The sequence below is a fragment of the Nerophis ophidion genome, linkage group LG10 (assembly GCF_033978795.1).
Source record: "Nerophis ophidion isolate RoL-2023_Sa linkage group LG10, RoL_Noph_v1.0, whole genome shotgun sequence".
Classification (NCBI taxonomy): Eukaryota; Metazoa; Chordata; class Actinopteri; order Syngnathiformes; family Syngnathidae; genus Nerophis; species Nerophis ophidion.
In genome coordinates, this window is record NC_084620.1 from 25714375 (window position 1) to 25736997 (window position 22623).

Consider the following 22623-nt stretch of genomic DNA (forward strand, 5'->3'; position numbering starts at 1 on the left):
TGTTTGTTTTTGTAACTTCGTGTTTTGTAGGAGGACCAAATTTGCTGTAGCAACTTCCCCTATATGGCAGTGTGTCAGGTGAAAACAAGCTTCTTTGCTAAAGTATATTTTTTTTAAATCATTACTAAAGTCATTTTAAATATATCCAACAATTCTAATGCTTTACTGTGGTGTCCAAATAGTACAATTTAACTATTCTTCCCATATTCAATCCATTACTTAATTTCAAACAAGCTGTAGGAAAACATGGGAGGTTTTAGCCTTAAGGGGGAACAGTTTTTTTTTTTTTTTAATTTTGCCTAATGTTCACAATCATTATGAGAGAAATGACGATGAATGTTATTTATAAAATGTTTTTGCATTCTAAATATTAAATGTTGGCTCCACTATGGACGAGACTCTCACTACTATATGGGATCCACTTTGGACTGGACTCTCACCGTTATGTTATAGATCCACTATGGATTGGACTTTCACAAAATCATGTTAGATCCGCTCGACATCCATTGCTTTCGGTCTCCCTAGGGGAGGGGGGGTTTGCCCACATATGCGGTCCTCTCCAAGGTTTCTCATAGTCATCATTGTCACTGTCACTGACGTCCCACTGGGTGTGAGTTTTTCCTTGCCCTTATGTGGGCTCTGTACCGAGGATGTCGTTGTGGTTTGTGCAGCCCTTTGAGACACTTGTGATTTAGGGCTATATACATTAACATTGATTGATTGAAATAAATGCGATCAATAGTCCGCTTACAATGGAAATTATGAGAGCAGTTCTATTCCGCCTATAAAGCCCTTAAAAAACACCCAAACACGTCCATTGAGGTTTTATATACATGACGTAGAAACGGACACGCATTATTAAAAAAAAAAAGCGGATGATTTTTCTTCCATCCCTGATTACTGCTCACTGCAGACTTCATGAGAGCCAACAAATATAAATAAATCATCACTTACTGTACAATGTCTGCTGTCATTAGGATGCAGACTGCTAGGATGTTCATATACTTTTATACGAAGAATTACCATAGTCCTCACGGCCTTCTCGCCATGTCCTCAGATTTCTTCTGTCCAGGTGAGATGCATAATTTATGATCTAAAATACACTCCCTGCAGGAAGCGAGAAAACGTGTCCAAATTGTCGAAATTGTACACAGACTAGAGATCACAGCGCCGCTAAGAGTTCATCTGTGTTAGCGCTTATAATAACAATATCACCAATTCTTGGTTAATATTCTAATCATTAAATGTAAATGGAGTGTTGTTGGCGGTTTTTATGGTTATTTATTGGATTTTATTGGCGAAATCGAGGACCTCCCAAATTTATTTGCAAGTTAGAATGCATAAAATAAAAATACATCCGATGTCATATCTTTCATTATGATCGGGAACAATATTCAAAATTCCCAAAACAGTGTAGTTCCACTTTAAATTGCTACAGAAAGTGATGTGATATATTTGTTATAACAATGCTCAGACATGTCACTTTTTGGTTTTGGTTCAATTCTAAGTGTGTCTGTAGTACACAAAAAAAGTGTCAAGAAAATTGCATTATCCTCTTTGAAGATTTTTGCTATGGTTAGTACCTGTTCCGTCACGCTGCTTAGGGGTGGGCAGATAGTATCGATGCCGGGATCAAAATCTTCGTTGTAGTTCTGTTATAAACAATTAAGATTATAATGACACAATTTGTTATTCCATTGTCTTTTACTGTAAATTGTTCATAAGTTAATGTGTGATCATTCTTTAGGTTGTTAGACCAAACTATTTTACGTCATTTGTTTTGATTATAATCTTCATTAACAAATTAAAAGCAAAATCATCTAATGTTATCGGCGTTGTGACTACTGACCCTGTATGCACATGGTATCAAATAGATGCCAACCCTTACAGTATCGCCCCCAGTGATGTGGTCTTTACAATAAATGTGGTCCACAGCTGGATCCAACAAAGGGGATGTAAAGATCCGCATCACATGGCTGAAGATGACTCAACCTTAGTGGATATTCGTGATTTTTTATTGTTTCCTACATAAGAGCTGAATCAGCCTTTCCTCCCTCCTCACGCCGCGTCTTCCAGCTCGGAGGAAGGAGAAGGGCGATGGCCGCCGGTGGGGCAGCAGCAGGAGGATGCGGAGACACGGTGGAGCAGTGCCGAGCCGAGGTGGAGCGTCTAAGCCGGGAGCTAGCGGAGGCCAATCGCGAGAAGATCCGGGCGGCGGAGTGCGGGCTGGCGGTGCTAGAGGAGAACCAGAACTGGAAGCAGCAGTACGCCGAGCTGGAGGCCGAGCAGGAGGCTCTGAGGCAGGAGCTGGACCAGCTGCAGGAGGTGGGAACAACAGCGGTATGGTATAATAGTTTGGAAGAAATAAAGTATAGCAACATTATTATTATGTAGAATTTGAAAAGCTGCATTTTAGGAAACATGCCGTTGAGAATAACTTTATTATACTTTTATGATATACTTGTACTGTGGTATAGAGATGTTAACAATGCAGTAACAAGGCAATGGTGTCATGTGCTCACCTGCATGCTCAGGTAATGCAATATTGCATTGGTTGTAATACTGTAATACATTGCCAAATATTAGTGATTGTAATATTTCATTAGTTGTAATATTGATTGTAATAATGTAACAAATATCCAATTAATATTCCTTCCATCCATTTTCTACCGCTTTTTCCCTTTTGGGGTCGCGGGGGGCGCTGGCGCCTATCTCAGCTACAATCGGGCGGAAGGCGGGGTACACCCTGGACAAGTCGCCACCTCATCGCAGCCAATTAATATTGATTGCAATATTTAATTGGTTGTAATATTGATTGCAATATTTAATTGGTTGCAGTATTGAGTGCAATATTTTAACGCATATCCAAATTATATTTATTGCAATAATGCGTTGGCTGTGATTCCAATATTATTACAAATATACAAATAATATTTAAGCAGTATTGCATTGGTTGTAATATTGATTGCAATATTGTAACACATGTCCAAATAACATTGGTTGCAATATTGTGTTGGTTGTATACTGATTGCAATATTGGAACAAATATCCAAATACATTAATATTGATTGCAATATTGCATTCGTTGTAATATTGATTGCAATATTATAACACAAATCCGAATAATATTGATTGAAATATTGCATTGGTTGTTATATTGATTGCAATATTCTAACACATATCCAAATAACATTGATTGCAATATTGCGTTGGATGTGATTGCAATGTTGTTACAAATATGCAAATAATATTTATGCAGTATTGCATTGGTTGTAATATTGATTGGAATATCTTAAGAAATATTCAACTAATATTGATTGCAGTATTGCATTAGTTGTAATAACAATTGTGACAATGTAAAAAATATATAAATAATATTTATTGCTATATTGCATTGCTTGTGTAATGATTGCAATATTGTAACAAATATCCAAATAATATTGATTGTTATATTGCATCGGTTGTGTATTGATTTCAATATTGTGACATATATCCGAATGATATTGATTCCAATATTACATCGGTTGTACAAACCCCGTTTCCTAATGAGTTGGGAAATTGTGTTAGATGTAAATATAAACAGAATACAATGATTTGCAAATCCTTTTCAACCCATATTCAGTTGAAAATGCTACAAAGACAACATATTTGATGTTCAAACTGATAAACATTTTTTTTGTGCGCAAATAATCATTAACTTTATAATTTGATGCCAGCAACACGTGACAAAGAAGCTGGGAAATGTGGCAATAAATACTGATCAAGTTGAGGAATCCTCATCAAACCTTTATTTGGAACATCCCACAGGTGTGCAGGCTAATTGGGAACAGGTGGGTGCCATGATTGGGTATAAAAACAGCTTCCCAAAAAATGCTCAGTCTTTCACAAGAAAGGATGGTGCGAGGTACACTCCTATATCCACAACTGCGTGAGCAAATAGTCAAACAGTTTAAGAACAAAGTTTTTCAAAGTGCAATTGCAAGAAATTTAGGGATTTCAACATCTACGGTCCATAATATCATTAAATGGGTCAGAGAATCTGGAAAAATCACTCCATGCAAGCGGCATGGCCGGAAACCAACATTGAATGACCGTGACCTTCGATCCCTCAGACGGCACTGTATCAAAACCGACATCAAACTCTAAAGGATATCACCACATGGGCTCAGGAACACTTCAGAAAACCACTGTCACTAAATACAGTTTGTCGCTACATCTGTAAGTGCAAGTTAAAGCTCTACTATGCAAAGTGAAAGCCATTTATAAATGGGTTGTACTTGTATAGCGCTTTTCTACCTTCAAGGTACTCAAAGCGCTTTGACACTACTTCCACATTTACCCATTCACACACACATTCACACACAGATGGAGGGAGCTGCCATGCAAGGCGCCACCAACCAGCAACCATCAGGAGCAAGGGTGAAGTGTCTTGCTCAGGACACAACGGACGTGACGAGGTTGGTTCTAGGTGGGATTTGAACCAGTGACCCTCGGGTTGCGCACGGCCACTCGCCCACTGCGCCACGCCGTCCCAACAACATCCAGAAACGCCGCTGGCTTCTCTGGGCCCATGATCATTTAAGATGGACTGATGCAAATTGGAAAAGTGTTCTATGGTCTGACGAGTCCACATTTCAAATGTATCTCACCCCATCCTCTCTTGTGAAAGACTTAGCATTTTTTGGGAAGCTGTTTTTATACCCAATCATGGCACCCAACTGTTCCCAATTAACCTGCTGTGGGATGTTCCAAATAAGTGTTTGATGAGCATTCCTCAACTTAAACAGTATTTATTGCCACCTTTCCCAACTTCTTTGTCACGTGTTGCTGGCATCAAATTCTATAGTTAATGATTATTTGCACAAAAAAAAAAAATGTTTAGCAGTTTGAACATCAAATATGTTGTCTTTGTAGCATATTCAACTGAATATGGGTTGAAAATGATTTGCAAATCCTTGTATTCCGTTTATATTTACATTTAACACAAATTCGCAACTCATATGGAAAACGGGGTTTGTATGTATACATATATATATATATATATATATATATATATATATATATATATATATATATATATATATATATATAATTTCTGTATAATTTGCAACATTGTGTATGTAAGGAAACTGGCCTGTAGTTTGTGAGTTGATATTTGTTGTAAACAAAAAATTAGTTGAAAAAAAATACATTACTGATACAGTATATGTACGTATCTCTATGATAACCTTTTTTTAATATACAATTTACAAAATGGATTGATGTATATGTATTCCATTACAGCCAGTACATGATTTTGATTTTGTTTACAATATTAATTATTTCTTCTTCGGTCACTTCAGTGAGGAACATTGAACTGGCTTACCTGCCTTTGGCATCAGTCCGATCCTAGTCTAATATTTACTAAGTAGTTACTGAACCGTCCAACCTTTTCTTTAAAATATCTACTGTATGATAAATCCTCACATTTAAAAATGACCAATTTGGTTAATTGAGGTCTCTATTACGAATACCGTTATTTAAAGAAACATAGCTTTAAACTTCCTTTAAGTTTAAGTTTATTTATCTTTATACTTTCACTAGTTTATTTATGTTAGATAAGGTGTTACTCTATGTTTTAATCATGGTCTTTACAGCAAAAGGGAGCCTTAGATTGCTTTGTCAGTAAAGCTGTAAAGAGCTTGCTGCAGCTTGCTGCTAATTACCTCACTAGAAGCTTGTCGTTTTGCATAGGGAATTTACCCTGCATGGATGGCAATGTTCAACAAAGAGGACAAAAAAAAAACACGGTGCAGTGATGCTTTTGAGGTTTTTATTAGAGTAAGAAAAACAAAAGCATCAACAAGCCAAGCTCCTCTTTTGTAATATGAGATGAATCACGCTGTAATGTGAAACTGAAGGTACATTATTCTGCTGAATCTGAGTTTTATGTGGTCTGTTCTTGCAGTCCAGATACAAATATGTTATTATCAAACAGTAGTGGACCCCGTTATTAATCATTTGCATAGGGGCAGTTGAAACCCGAATTTTATGAAAATCAAAACAAATCTTTATAAAGGAAGAATGTAAATTTAATTAATTTGTTCCAGACGCCCAAAAATGTTAACACAAAACACTTTTTACTGGAGGAGCAGCACGGTGTTAGAAGTGTTAGTGCGTCTGCCTCACAACACGGAGGTCCTGAATAGTCCTGGGTTCAATCCCGGGCTCGAGATCTTTCTGGGACTTAACGGTGTAATGAACAAATTTGGGAACATAAGTGTAGTGTGACCACTTTTTCAGTCATAAAGAACTTTTTTAAAACTTTACTTTTTCAATAATATTAATATAAGGTGAGTGGTTATTACATTGTTTTTAGACTTCCGTCTCAGGCTGGTCCGTCGGCACACTTGCTCCGCTGTCACTTCCGTTTTGATCGTCGCATCCTTTGAGGTTAAATGTAGGTTGTGGCTTTATATTAGTGTTGTGTGTCATTTTTCTTTTTTTGTTGCTTTAACAGTCGTGCTTTAGCTGACAGTATTTGTGTTGTTGTGGCGTTTGCATTTGGTATGACCATTCTCGACCACCATCTGTCGTTTCAGTCTTGATGACCCAACAATCGGTCAGACAGACTTTAAGTGCTAAACTTTATAGAATCAATACAATTGATTTATTGCCTATCAAAATGATGTTAGTTCGATACCTATTCTGGAAGGCCAATTTGCTAAGATATACTGTACTTTAAATTTTTTAATAAAAGTCGATCTATTGATATATCAATCAATAGTTACACTCCCACTATTGCTGTTTGCTACAACTTTATTAGGCACTCCGGTGGTTTATTTTGCAGCCTTACTCAATAAAAAAAAGCACAGAGATTGAGTCACCTACATGGGTTTAATTGTACGAAAACCGAGGAATGTTTTTGGCAAAAACCTTCTCTCTAGGTCGTCCTCAGACGAGCCTTCGATCGTTGCTTCCAGTCATCCCGATAGTCCATACATTTGGCCAGTTCCTTGGTACTCTGAGCTCCTGCATCCTTCTTGAGTATGTCCACGTATGTTAGTGTGGGACGTCTTCTTGACCGATGCCCATGTGTTGGTTCCCACAGCACCAATTTGCTGGCTGGCAGCTCCTGATGCCTTTGGCAGTGTCCTGCTAGTTTCATTCTCCTTACAGCAATCTTCCCGCTCACCCTTGGTATTCCCTTGTGGAGGATTCTGTTGGTTACGTGCGCACTCTTGTTGATGTTATGCACTGCACGCAGCATCCTGGTGTAGCAACCATCCAAAGACTTCTCCAGGGTTGGCTTCAGGGTCCAGTATTCGCTGCCATAGAGGAGAACGGACTCAACTGTCGCGTAGAAGAAGCTGAGTTTGATTTGGCGGGGGAGGTTGGAGTTCCATACACTGGTCATGCCGTTTAGGGCCCTCCATGCAAGTGCCTTCCTCACTTTTAGATCTTGCTCAGTTGAGTTGACCCAAAAACCTTTGCCTTAAAACATATTACCGGTAACTGCTATATAGTAATAGTTTTGGGGCAACAAAGTAATAGCACGATGTGAGTTAGTACTTCGGCCTGAATTCAACATTTATTTGTGCATGTATTTTCTCCTTGATAGTATAGATTTTATGGACACAGGAAACAATGAGTAGACAGACTACAATATGATGGGGACTTTGACAGACTTGTTACTTATGAGCTCAGTTCAACACCAAGACAGTACAAGATGATAAAGTATTGGGTCTTGATGCACTGCTTACACACAGAAGAACATAAGTGGTGGTTGGCAATATTGACAGATGATTTAAACATGAATGTTTGGTACTACTCAGTGGCCTAGTGGTTAGAGTGTCCGCCCTGAGATTGGTAGGTTGTGAATTTAAACCCTGGTCGAGTCATACCAAAGACTATAAAAATGGGACCCAATACCTCCTTGCTTGGCACTCAGCATCAAGGTTTGGAATTGGCGGTTAAATCACCAAAAAACGATTCCCGGGCGCGGCCCCCGCTGCTGCACATTGCTCCCCTCACCTCCCAGAGGGTGAACAAGGGGATGGGTCAAATGCAGAGGACAAATTTCACCACACCTAGTGTGTGTGTGACAATCATTGGTACTTTAACAAAATTTGGCTGTTTATGTAGAGCAGGGGTCGGCAACCTGCGGCTCCGGTGCCACATGCGGCTCTTTGGCCACTCTGATGTGGCTCAGCTGCACAATCGCAGACCCCCCCGATTGTTACGGGGGGATTCCGGTTCTCGGAGCCTCTTCCGGACATAACCCGTGGTCAACATTCTTCGATTTTCACTCGGGCAACAATATTGAGGGCGTGCCGTGATGGCTTTACTTTTAGCGTCCTCTACCTCTTCCGCAGACACACGTAGACGACTGCAAGGCATACTGGGTGATACAGAGTACACTGAAGGTTGTGATATAAACAACTTTAACACTCTTACTAATATGCGCTATACTGTGAACCCACACCAAACAAGAATGAAAAACCCATTTCGGGAGAACATCCTCACAGTAACACAATATAAACGCAACATAACAATTACCCAGAATGTCTTGCATCCATGACTCTTTCAGACACCCGCGCCCTCAACCGACGCACGGAAGGGTGGATGGGGGGGAGCGGGGTTTGGTGCTAGCGGGGTGTATAATATAAGCAGTAAGAGTCATGGATGCATGGCATTCTGGGTAATTGTTATGTTGCGTTTATAATGTGTTACTGTGAGGATGGTCTCCAGAAATTTGTTTGTCAATGTTGTTTGGTGTGGGTTCACAGTGTGGCGCATATTAGTAAGAGTGTTAAAGTTATTTATATCACAACCTTCAGTGTACTCTGTATCACCCAGTATGCCTTGCAGTCGTGTACGTGTATCTGCGGAAGCCACATACAACATGTAACTGGACTGGCAAGCTGTCTGGACATGTTGTAGAAGGCGTCAAAGGCAATGGCTTCATGGCACGCCCTTATTACTGTTATATGGGTGACCACTAGCGGATCTTCGCGATATTGGTTGCGGCTCCCATTGTCTTCTATAATTTGTGAAATGGGTCAAAATGGCTCTTTGAGTGGTAAAGGTTGCCGACCCCTGATCTAGAGGATCTGGCCATATATGTCATGGTCTACCTATGTCATATTGCTGGTATGCTAAAGGTCTTAAGTGTTGTACGTGCATGCAAATGTTTACAATTTGATTTTTCACAAAGGTTATAATTCTCTTCTTTTTCTGAAAAGAATTGTTGTGCATTCTTGGGTTGCAGGTTATACTTTGCTTTGTGCATAATTTTAGCTGTTTCCGCACCTCTGACCCTAATGATGACATAGTGAATGATTTGATTAATTTTTTTTAATGTATTTTAAAACCATTGGGTTTATTATTTTATTACATAAATCAAATTTGGTTCATTTGGTTTGACTGACAATCATGCATCACATTAGGTTCTTTACTCTAGTTAAATTGAAGTTAATAAAAATTGTATATGTAATCAAAACTATTTTTCCATATGTCTTGCATGTATGGAAAATATTGTCAATAAAGTGTCTTTAAAATAGATGCAAATATTGTTTTAAATATTATTTTGAGTGTAGTTAAAACAGTACAGTCCTTTTTAAAACAAATCCTAAAACTTTCACACAGTGCTGTACACAAACCATTGTGTTAGACTTAGGATTTAAAGTGTAATCAATAAAGGCTCTGTCTGCTATAAATCAGCGCTGTAATGTAATGAGTCTTGTTTTGTAGATCTTTAGCCTTGGTCATGTTCAAATGGAGCTTGAATGTGTTCCAACGGTAGTGAAGTGTTGGTGATATACAGTATTTGGTGAGCATCAGTGCTAAAAACAGAGTAGGAGTCGGAGCACAGGGCCCGCAGGGATGTTCTGTTACTTGTGTGTGATGTCACAGCCAATGATGTGGCTCTCTGCTCGGGATGTTGTCATCGGACACTCCTTGTCAGCTTACTGCCATCCTGATAGAGGTTTTAGGGTAGTACTGAAATCAGTCTAGTATCAAACCAATACTACTGTAAGTCTGTGATGGACAGTGGAACTTGTTTATGTTGACAACCCATGTATGTATACCAGCTGATTAATATAATATCAATTATGAAAACCAATACTACTGTACGTCTTTGGTGGACAGTGGAACATGTTTATGTTGACAACCCATGTATACCAGCTGATTAATATAACATGATTATAAAAACAAAACCTGATGTTGACATAGTTTTTTGCCAACATAAAATTTGAGATCAAAGGGGACATTTCTATGAAAAAAGGTGTATGTTTATGTCAACATATGTTGTAGTATTGTTAACTTCATCATTACTGCTGAGAAACAACAACATTAACATTTTTTGAGCATTACAATGTGCAAACAGTAAATTCCTGATGAGTGCAAAGTATGCTTCAAAATTAAAGCATGTCAATATTAACCTAAATTCCACCGCAGCCACTTACAAAATGCACCTATTTCATCTTTTTTTTTTTTTTTTAGCTCGTTAACAACCCCAAAAATATTTGTGCCTGACATAAAGCTTTATTGTCATCAGTCAAACAAAAACACTACATTGACAACTAAAATTCACTTCAATCAAATATGTTGCTCGGTTGCATATGACGTCACATCTGTTTTTCTCTTCGCTGCCTACTTCACTTGGTAGTCAAGCAGCTTGAGCCAGCATTAAGACAAGGGAGAATGAGTGTTGACTTTGAGCAGAAAATGTGGTATTGCCCGCCAACAACGCCAGCTGTCGTTCCTCTTAGAGTACACCACAGACATGTGACACGTCGCAGGCAAGTCCAATGTGGTCGCGGACTGCCTCCCCAGAAGGACCGCCAGCATGATGCAGTTAGGTCTGGACTACTCTCATATGGGTGCGGAATAGTCCTCTTACCGTGAGATTCAGGCACTCAGTGGTTCGGACACTTTACTGCGCCTGGGGGAAGCCACGGTCGGTCAGGCTGTGGTGCTATCTCTTAACTGGCCATCCTCGGCTTCTGGTTCCTGTTGGTTGGCGGCATGCTGTATTTGAAGCGATCCACGGCCTCTCCCATCCCGGCAAAAAGGCCTTTGCAAGGCTGGTGGCCCAGAAGTCCGTCTTGAGGGCGCTGAAGAAGGACTTGCGGGCCTGGGTTGACTCATGTGTGGCTTGTCAGCGCACATAAGTGCACCAACACACTAAGGCCCCGTTGGAGCAGTTTGCTGTTCCCGAGAGGAGTATGACCACCTCAACATCGACTTGGTCGGTCCACTTTCCCCTTTGCATGGCCTCATCTGCCTCTTTACCATGGCGTGTAGGACGGCCCGCTGGCCAAAAGCTGTTCCCCTCGCGTCAATGGCGTCCACTGATGTGGCTCCGGCATTTCTCAGCACATGGGTCGCATGATTTGGATCCCCCTTCGGATCTGGAACATAATGGCCAGGAGTCTGGGGGTCAAGCTGCACCGCACTACCACCAACCACCCCCAGATTAACGGTTTGTGTGAGCGTTTCCATCGCTCCATGAATTCTGCCCTACGTGCCGGTTTGACTCACGGTGACTGGGTGGACAAAGTCCCCTGGGTCATGCTGGGCTTCAGGACCGCCCCCAAAGAGGACCCGCAGGCCTCATCTGCCGAGCTTGTTTACGGCCAGGGGCTGCAGGTTCCTCGGGATTTCATTCTGGATGTCAGTACACCCTGGTCGGCGGCCAGGCAGCAGTCTTCCCTGCTAAAGGCCATCAAGGAATTCACATCCGTCCCCACATCACAACACGGCATCCTGGTGCCACCCAGCCTGCACTGGGTGGATTTATTTTCATCCGTCATGATTCCTACTGCGGGCCGTTGCGCCCCACCTATGATGGGCCATTTAAGGTCTTACAGTACGAGGATAAGAGCCTGGTCATGGACATTGTGGACAGACCTGAGACTGTTTCCATTGATAGGATTAAAATGGCCCACATAGATGTTTCCAGGCCATTGGAATTGACCCGGGCCCCACGCCTCAGCCACCCCCTGATCTGGTTGGGGTCTGCTCGGCCCCGTCAGTGTCATTGTTCCCCAGCCCTGGAGGTTGTCCGCCTGCACCGCCACAACCCTTTGCCCACTCGCCTCCTACCGTCTGTACTCGCCGTGGTCAGGCCATCCCTCCCCGGCGTAGGGATTTTGACTATGAGTAAAACCCTGGGACGGCTTATGTACTGGGTTTACATAATTCACTCAGGAACTTTAGTTAGGGTTAGAGAGTTTCGGTGGGACAAGTTTTTCTGAGGGACACATATCCTGTGTTGTGGTTGTGGCGCTAAGACGCTATTGTCGATATACCGCTCCGTTGCTGGTAAAAAAGACTAAGTGTTAGTGTCATTAAAACAGCTAGCTCCATCTTTTGGGACATCTCCCTCCACTCTAATCTTTACGCGCCATGGCCGGCTCTACGGAGGGGAAAGAGGGGGCAGAGCCCCCTTAAATAAATGTCTTGCCCCTCCAATCAAAATTTGAGAAAGCAAATTTTAATAATCTAACAAAATTACTACATTACAAATTGACAAAATTATCTGCACTAGCGGAAAAATCCGCCGAAAAAGGGACACACACGATATAGTAGTGTCAGCTTCCCTCTCATCCCTCCCTCCGCTGTGCGTGTATTCACCATTCCACAGGTTGCGCAGCAGACACACACCTCAGCCCTCAGTAAACATCCAATCACTGTTGCAGTATGAAAGTAAAAGAAAAGGAAAAGTTGTCTACATTTATCATATACTTGTTAGGATGGGTGTATTTGTGTAGTCTTATCTGTCATAAACACGTTTATTGTCGCGGACTTTCGGTGCTACGGAGTTCCTTTTTTTTTTTTTTTTACAACTTGACGAGAGCAGTGACAGTGGAGGCTCTGAGCAGCAGTGGTTTTGGAAGGCAGAGAGCCTCCACTGTCCCTGTAACAAGCTACAAGTCATTTATGATGCTTTTAATGAGGGTAAAAATGAAACATAAGGTATATATATCCTGCTTAGTATAAGGTATATATCCTGCTTAGTATATATCTGCTGTCCTCTGTTCAGAGCGGAGTCCCTAGCAACAGCCCGTTTTACTTAGCAACGGTCTGGCAATCGACTGCTGGAATTCTTTTTCTGTTGTTTTTCTTGTAATTCTACATAGTCAACCTTTAATGTTTTAATCTACATTTTGTAATAAACAAATTATAAGTTTCATTTGATATGACCAAGACACCTAAAACAAAAACACAGCCGTTTTCATCAATTTACAAGCAAGTGGGCAACACATACATTGGAGTGAATGCATTTTGTGCCCAGATGAGTGCCCACGTCCACTGCACGTGACAAACTGAAGACAAGTGACCTGTGTCTGACAGACCCCTACTAAAGTCCCGCCACAGGCTGTAGTCCTGAACTGTTGTTGTTTTTCTTCATGTAATCACAGCAAGTTTTTTCTGTTGTTGTTCAAGCTTACTTGTTTTTCTGCTCCAGCTTCCGGCAGCTCACAAAGAGAAAGTTAATGCTCTGTAATGCATCCATTTTTCAGAGTATTTAAAAAGTCTAGTCCTGCTCCTGCATGTAGTAGTAGCAATGATGCTACTGCTAGTACATCAGGGACAGCAGCTAGCAATACTGCACCTTTAGCACCAGCAAGCACTGTTTCTCCTGCACCAGCTCCCTCCGTCCCCCCATCAAGCGCTCCCCCAAAGCAGCCTGCTTAGCTACCCAGTGACTTAAATGGCAACGCACCATCTCAGCCAATACTGGGTGGCTACCCAAAGCGTGCATTTGGTACAACATTAAGATCATTCAATCCTGCCTGGTACCGCACACGACCATGGCTAGAGTATTCTGTGGTGCGAGACGCCTGCTTCTGTTTCCCCTGTCGGAAATATGGCAGCGCTGGTAATGTTTCCCCCCCTGAGGGATTGCCACCTTATTGTGGTCAAGGGGTTTGCGTGCCTCAGTGACCTTAAGAGCTATAGCAGCAGGAGCTTAGTCTTCAGGTGGGACACCCAAGTTACTATAAGCACAGAAAAAAAAGTGCTGGAGCATGATGTGTACACATGATGCCCCCTTCACATTTCTGACTGCCCCCTCATATAAGCATGCCTAGAACCGCCCCTGTTACGCGCTACAGTATCAACATTAAAATATACACAAATAAAGGAGAGTTTTAAAAGTGCTCAACTAACATCTGTCTGAAACTCACACGTAAATGCAAGCAATGTTGAGGGGGGGTCAACATAAACAGGTTTCACCATACAACATCCTATTGTATCATATAATTTTCCTGCTTATGAAGGTCTGCTGCTTCCTGGTCTCTAGTTATGAATAACACAGAGCCAGAAGCACTTAGGGGTAGACTAACTGTCTGAAAGAGGCATGTCTGAAAATATGCACACACACACACAGGCAAACACATAAAAAAAGATGTAACATGAATTAATCATGTATAATATCGTGCTTATTCCATAAATTCTGGAACACCGACCGGCACTTTTATTGTTGTCAATTTGGTGTTTGTTTATTCAAATGAGATTAATTTTGAAAAATAATGTGCAGATTGTTTCAATGGACTGACAGGATGTTGACTCACATTGGTTACCACGCCTCAGGTTACCATAGAAACAAAGTAACATCACAAGTAAGGACCATTAATAAGCAAATTTACAAAAGTGTGTCTGTGCAAATTGCCTTTTTTTTTTTTGCGTATTTGCGCTGTTGACTTGTTTTGCCTGAGCCTCTTCAGCCCCAGGTCATGATGTTAAAGAAAATCTTAATAAATGAGGTTTTAAGGCCCACTGAGATGTTTTTGGTGTGATAATAACAATGACATTTTAATGGGGTGATGTCCAGCAGGTGACCTTGTATATATATTTTGGAAAAATGTGGGTTTAATTTTCTTCTTATGAAAAAAATATACAGTGTAAATCCCCCACATTGTACATATTTAACATGTGTTTCATTTTCTTTTAATGCATCAATATAGACTTCAAATTCCTTTTATAAATGAGTCAAAACAGCGTCTTATTTTCATCCATGTAATAAACCAAAGTAAAAAATTGATACATGATTGGTCGAGTAAGAATTTAAAGGCGTCCTGACAACTTTAGACAAATGCTTGCACAATTTGCTGATAAACAAATGTTATCATGCACATGTCAAATGTGGAGAGAGACAAAAGAAAAGGACAGAAAAACAAAGAAGGGTGTGGAATGAATTATTTTTAAATCTAATTATCTTCCCTCTCTGTCCTCCAAGCCTTCCTCCCTCCTTGTTCCCTCTGTACTTTTCTTTCCCTTTGTTCCCTTTGTCGTTTACAGGAATATGAAAGGTAACAAAGGAGGATATTATCAGCTGTGCTCCTTCAGAAACATTCGACCGATGACATTGTTACCGACTCACACATTCACTACTTTTAAACAAATAAGTAACCTATGGTAAATATTGCATGAATTGGGTTAAAACAAGCTTTTGAAACATATTATTTTGTACGACTTTTTCCAAGCACGGTTGTCCAAACCTATTCCAGTGAGGGCCACATACAGAACAATTGAAGGATGTGTGGGCTACTTTGTTACATTTTGTACATTAAAGATATACAACACCAATTCAATGTAGGTCAATCAATGTATGCTAAACAATCTGAACAACAACAGAGAGAAAAACAACTTGGCTTTTAGTTATAGGTTACAAAACAAATTCATGTAATAGCTAATCTAACACCCTTGAAATATAATTTTTTTTATTTCAATTTAGCTTTTTTCCTGTAGGTCCCTTTTTGTGAGGATTTAAGCCAGTCCCACTTTTTCTTAGTTTTTTGTGTGCAATGTTCTAATCCAGGACCGGTTTATTTTGTCTGTGGAATGTGTCGCGGACATGCGAACAAATGAAAAAAAAAAAAAACAAGCTTCACGCCAAGGGCAATTTTAGCATGCCTGCTCCTGGCTTCCGCTCAGTGTTTAACATGTTTAGCCTCACCCTCCAGTGATAATGGTACTTGATAATGAAACATCAGATACACAGAAATGCAGTTTATTTGCTGTAATGCAGATGATTATTATTAGTAATGTACTGTGCATGGAGACACATAATAATCAGCCGCGGGACTAAAAATAAACAGTGTCAGCCAGAGTGTTAAGTACGACGGGGGAAGGAGATGACACCAAAACCAGGATCAAGTCAACAGGTTTATTTAAACCCTTGATGAGTGTGTGGGAGGTCAATGCTACTCTATGTGTTTGGTGCAAAACAATGTGTAGAATCAACAATGTATATGTTACCAGGGTTTGTTGTAAGTGCATGATGGATGACTCCTTCGTCAGTCCAGAGGGGCAAGGCAAGAAGGTAGTCCTTGGGAAAGCAATTGGTCGGGGCTGGAGAGAAACAACAAGGTCCATGTCCAAGCAGGGTCGAGGGAGGCAGTCCAAAATTCAGAGAGGAGTCGAGGCACACAGCTCGATCACGGGGAACAGTTAGGACACTGCAGGGAGCACAAAGGACATGAAACACGGGAACAAGGAAGTAACAAGGAGAGCGCAAGTATGCGGGAGGGGAAGTCAGAGACCGGCAGCTTACTACTGAGCTTGAACTACATTCCAGTGTAGGCTCCTCCGGTCTCCTGGTCTTTATACTGCTTGTCATCATTAGTACCAGGTGCGCTGATTGCAGATTCATTAAAACTTTGCTGGTGTGTGGGCGTGATGCGCCCAGCGCGAGCAGGGGCATGTCCTGACGTGCTGCCAACGGAGGTGCTGGCAGAAATTGCTACCGATGAAAAGCGGGTTCAAGCCCGTGCCATGACACAGAGTGTATAATTAATCCAAAGGGGTTCATTAAGTCTTCAAAAAATTGTCTTAAAGCCAGAGCTGTGTGTTTACTTCCATAACTGTTGGGAACAGATTTTGCCGAAACCGTCAGGTACGGAAACAAAACACAGAGGTCTGACTATAAAAATAACAAATTGCAGCATGGATAATTGTTTGTGGTTGGCATTAAAAGGCATTAATAGGCATTGGAGGGTCATCCCTCCAATGGGCTCACCACTCATAGGAGGGGCCATAGAGGTCGGGTGCATTGTGAGCTGGGCGGCAGCCGAAGGCAGGGCACTTGGCGGTCCGATCCTCGGCTACAGAAGCTAGCTCTTGGGACGTGGAACGTCACCTCACTGGGGGGGAAGGAGCCTGAGCTAGTGCGCGAGGTAGAGAAGTTCCGGCTGGATATAGTCGGACTCACCTCGACGCACAGCAAGGGCTCTGGAACCAGTTCTCTCGAGAGGGACTGGACCCTCTTCCACTCTGGCGTTGCCGGCAGTGAGAGGCGACGGGCTGGGGTGGCAATTCTGGTTGCCCCCCGGCTCAAAGCCTGTACGTTTGAGTTCAACCCAGTGGACGAGAGGGTAGCTTCCCTTCGCCTTCGGGTGGGGGGACGGGTCCTGACTGTTGTTTGTGCTTACGCACCAAACAGCAGTTCAGAATACCCACCCTTTTTGGGTACACTCGAGGGAGTACTGGAAAGTGCTCCTCCGGGTGATTCCCTTGTCCTACTGGGAGACTTCAACGCTCATGTTGGCAACGACAGTGAAACCTGGAGAGGCGTGATTGGGAAGAATGGTCGCCCGGATCTAAACCCGAGTGGTGTTTTGTTATTGGACTTTTGTGCTCGTCACAGTTTGTCGATAACAAACACCATGTTCAAACATAAGGGTGTCCATATGTGCACTTGGCACCAGGACACCCTAGGCCGCAGTTCCATGATCGACTTTGTAGTTGTGTCATCGGATTTGCGGCCTTATGTTTTGGACACTCGGGTGAAGAGAGGGGCGGAGCTTTCTACCGATCACCACCTGGTGGTGAGTTGGCTGCGATGGTGGGGGAGGATGCCGGACAGACCTGGCAGGCCCAAGCGCATTGTGAGGGTCTGCTGGGAACGTCTGGCAGAGTCTCCTGTCAGAGAGAGTTTCAATTCACACCTCCGGGAGAACTTTGAACATGTCACGAGGGAGGTGCGGGACATTGAGTCCGAGTGGACCATGTTCCGAACCTCTATTGTCGAGGCGGCTGATTGGAGCTGTGGCCGCAAGGTTGTTGGTGCCTGTCGTGGCGGTAATCCCAGAACCCGTTGGTGGACACCAGCAGTGAGGGATGCCGTCAAGCTGAAGAAGGAGTCCTATCGGGTTCTTTTGGCTCATAGGACTCCGGAGGCAGTGGACGGGTACCGACGGGCCAAGCGGTGTGCAGCTTTAGCGGTCGCGGAGGCAAAAACTCGGACATGGGAAGAGTTCGGGGAAGCCATGGAAAACGACTTCCGGACGGCTTCGAAGCGATTCTGGACCACCATACGGCGCCTCAGGAAGGGGAAGCAGTGCACTATCAACACCGTGTATGGTGCGGATGGTGTTCTGCTGACTTCGACTGCGGATGTTGTGGATCGGTGGAGGGAATACTTCGAAGACCTCCTCAATCCCACCAACACGTCTTTCTTTGAGGAAGCGGTGCCTGGGGAACCTGTAGTGGACTCTCCTATTTCTGGGGCTGAGGTCGCTGAGGTAGTTAAAAAGCTCCTCGGCGGCAAGGCCCCGGGGGTGGATGAGATCCGCCCGGAGTTCCTTAAGGCTCTGGATGCTGTGGGGCTGTCTTGGTTGACAAGACTCTGCAGCATCGCGTGGACATCGGGGGCGGTACCTCTGGATTGGCAGACTGGGGTGGTGGTCCCTCTCTTTAAGAAGGGGGACCGGAGGGTGTGTTCCAACTATCGTGGGATCACACTCCTCAGCCTTCCCGGTAAGGTTTATTCAGGTGTACTGGAGAGGAGGCTTCGCCGGATAGTCGAACCTCGGATTCAGGAGGAACAGTGTGGTTTTCGTCCTGGTCGTGGAACTGTGGACCAGCTCTATACTCTCGGCAGGGTTCTTGAGGGTGCATGGGAGTTTGCCCAACCAGTCTACATGTGCTTTGTGGACTTGGAGAAGGCATTCGACCGTGTCCCTCGGGAAGTCCTGTGGGGAGTGCTCAGAGAGTATGGGGTATCGGAATGTCTTATTGTGGCAGTCCGCTCCCTGTATGATCAGTGTCAGAGCTTGGTCCGCATTGCTGGCAGTAAGTCGGACACGTTTCCAGTGAAGGTTGGACTCCGCCAAGGCTGTCCTTTGTCACCGATTCTGTTCATAACTTTTATGGACAGAATTTCTAGGCGCAGCCAAGGCGTTGAGGGGTTCCGGTTTGGTGGCCACGGGATTAGGTCTCTGCTTTTTGCAGATGATGTAGTCCTGATGGCTTCATCTGGCCGGGATCTTCAGCTCTCACTGGATCGGTTCGCAGCCGAGTGTGAAGCGACCGGAATGAGAATCAGCACCTCCAAGTCCGAGTCCATGGTTCTCGCCCGGAAAAGGGTGGAGTGCCATCTCCGGGTTGGGGAGGAGACCCTGCCCCAAGTGGAGGAGTTCAAGTACCTAGGAGTCTTGTTCACGAGTGGTGGAAGAGTGGATCGTGAGATCGACAGGCGGATCGGTGCGGCGTCTTCAGTAATGCGGACGTTGTATCGATCCGTTGTGGTGAAGAAGGAGCTGAGCCGGAAGGCAAAGCTCTCAATTTACCGGTCGATCTACGTTCCCATCCTCACCTATGGTCATGAGCTTTGGGTCATGACCGAAAGGATAAGATCACGGGTACAAGCGGCCGAAATGAGTTTCCTCCGCCGTGTGGCGGGGCTCTCCCTTAGAGATAGGGTGAGAAGCTCTGCCATCCGGGAGGAGCTCAACGTAAAGCCGCTGCTCCTCCACATCGAGAGGAGCCAGATGAGGTGGTTCGGGCATCTGGTCAGGATGCCACCCGAACGCCTCCCTGGGGATGTGTTTAGGGCACGTCCGGCTGGTAGGAGGCCACGGGGAAGACCCAGGACACGTTGGAAAGACTATGTCTCCCGGCTGGCCTGGGAACGCCTCGGGATCCCCCGGGAAGAGCTGGACGAAGTGGCTGGAGATAGGGAAGTCTGGGCTTCCCTGCTTAGGCTGCTGCCCCCGCGACCCGACCTCGGATAAGCGGAAGATGATGGGTGGATGGATGGATAATAGGCATTAATCGATACTGTTGGGTGGCTGATTGAGCCGCACTTCCCTAATTGAAAGACATCTTCAAAACAAGCAAATTCTTTGAAAAGCGGTAATTTATTCCAAAGTACAACTACTCGTGTTAGTTACAGTGGTCACCACATAGCCTCCCTTACGTTAGCAATGTTTAAGGTGTGAATGAATGATGGGTTCCCACTTCTCTGTGAGCGCTTTGAGTATATAACAATAGAAAAGCGCGATATAAATCTAATCCATTATTATTATTATTATTAATGTCATTTTGAGGAATAAGTCAGGGCCAATTAAAACAAGCTGTGGACTGGAAAAGGCCCCTGTGCCAGACTTTGGGCACAACCCACATAACTCTGCTGACAAGCGACAAGCGACACAAAAATGCTACATCGTGATGTTAACGATAACATTGATTTTTACTAGCATGACTTACTAAGACAGCACACGTCAGTTAATATTATGAAGCGCTGTTCTTGCTGTGTGACTCATGTTAGATATCACCCCCTGGCAGCATGCTGCATCTATTTCCACTAGACAGGTGTCAATAGGTTTGAAATATGCTCACCTGCACATATACGGTACGTGTTATATGCATGGTGGCTTCTTTGGCAGAATAATTACCAAGAGCAGCTGGTTGCACTACACATGCATTATGTGTGGATTTGATCATTTCTTGGTATTAGGAAGAAGAAGCTGGATCAACATGTTGTTCTTTATTTTGTTATTTTGCATAATTCTGGTTTAATTTGCTTCCAGTTGAATGACGAATCATATTTAGGGGTGCATATATGTCTATGCTTACACTTTTGAGTGCATAAGTGCGTTCACACTGAGAAGCACAGTAAATTGCAGTGCACTAAATACGTTTTAAAAGACATCACATCTTGTCTCCATGCAGGCATTTGGCCAAGCCTACTCCGCCCAGCGTAAGGTGGCTGAAGATGGCGAGAGCAAAGAGGAGACGCTATTAGAGGAGTCAGCCACCAAAGAAGCCTACTACATAGGTCGCCTCCTGGAGCTCCAAGCCGAGCTCAAACACAGCAAGGCCGCTGCTGCCAATGCGCTGGCTGACAATGAACATCTGAGCAGCCTTTTACAGGAACTGCAAGAGGTAAAGTGTTACTGTTCAGACTTCAAACTGCCTATTTTTAAATAGTGAAAATTAGTTACGTCAAACCAGATTTAAGATCAATATCATTCACCATGATTTTGCCGTTGTATCATAATGTTATTTGTCATTTGCGAGCGTTTATGGCACATGAAAGCGAAAGTAAACAGGTAATGAAACGTCGTACTACTTTCCAATTGGTGGGAAAAAATGTACATAAATCAATTAAAGCTTGAACTTGTTGCAGATTGAAAAGATAAAAGTTGAGCCAACAGTGCCCTTGAGTGGCCAAATGATGCAAAGACGAACATTATGGCTTTTAGAGGCAAACAGGCCTGAATTTGACTTTGTTTGATCAAAGGTGTTATACATGTTTCTTGAATTATATAACCATGTAAATTGTTACTGCCTAAGGCCTTGCCTGGCTTTGAAGGCACAATAAATATTGTTAGAACTGTGGCTACTTTTGTTTGCTACATTTATACATGCTTTTTTGAATTATACTTATTGAATGTGCATTCTTAATTAGAAAAAAGACATATAACACATTTGTTCTAAGATAAAAAATAAATAAATAAATATGTAGCTGAGATAGGCGCCAGCGCCCCCCGCGACCCCAAAAGGGAATAAGCGGTAGAAAATGGATGGATATATATATATGTATATATATATATATATATGTATCCATCATCTTCCGCTTATCCGAGGTCGGGTCGCGGGGGCAGCAGCCTAAGCAGGGAAGCCCAGACTTCCCTCTCCCCAGCCATTTCGTCTAGCTCTTCCCGGGGGATCCCGAGGCGTTCCCGGGCCAGTCATGCCATAGTCTTCCCAACGTGTCCTGGGTCTTCCCCGTGGCCTCCTACCGGTTGGACGTGCCCTAAACACAACCCTAGGGAGGCGTTCGGGTGGCATCCTGACCAGATGCCCGAGCCACCTCATCTGGCTCCTCTCGATGTGGAGGAGCAGCAGCTTTACTTTGAGTTCCTCCCGGATGGCAGAGCTTCTCACTCTATCTCTAAGTGAGAGCCCCGCCACCCGGCGGAGGAAACTCATTTCGGCCGCTTGTACCCGTGATCTTGTCCTTTCGGTCATAACCCAAAGCTCATGACCATAGGTGAGGATGGGAACGTAGATCGACCGGTAAATATATATATATATATATATATATATACATATATATATATATATATATATATATATATATATATATATATATATATATATATATATATATATACACCAAAATGGATACATGGATGATACAGCAGAGGATTGGAGGAAGAAGAATACTGAGTTGCATCCCAAGAACACCACACCTACTGTGAAGCTTGGGGGTGGAAACATCATGCTTTGGGTCTATTTTTCTGTTAAGGTGACAGGACGATTGATCCGTGTTAAGGAAAGAATGAATGGGGCCATTTATCGTGAAATTTTGAGCCAAGACCTCCTTCCATCAGTGAGAACTTT

At 43.2% G+C, this 22623-nt stretch overlaps 1 protein-coding gene across 6 annotated transcripts in view; it reads left to right on the forward strand.

Moving 5' to 3' along the window:
* Nucleotides 1-1912: 1912 nt before the first annotated feature.
* LOC133560548 (protein bicaudal D homolog 1-like) overlaps nucleotides 1913-22623 on the forward strand; it is a 37291-nt gene continuing 16580 nt past the window's right edge. For 3 of the 6 annotated variants that reach the window (XM_061913186.1, XM_061913187.1, XM_061913191.1), the window contains exons 1-2: nucleotides 1913-2340; nucleotides 20947-21159. In XM_061913186.1, coding sequence (XP_061769170.1) covers nucleotides 2098-2340; nucleotides 20947-21159 — 456 coding nt within the window. In that variant the 5' untranslated portion in view covers nucleotides 1913-2097. Of the gene's footprint in view, nucleotides 2341-6379; nucleotides 6440-20946; nucleotides 21160-22623 lie in introns of those variants that run through there. The other 3 variants (XM_061913188.1, XM_061913189.1, XM_061913190.1) reach the window with 2 other exon arrangements.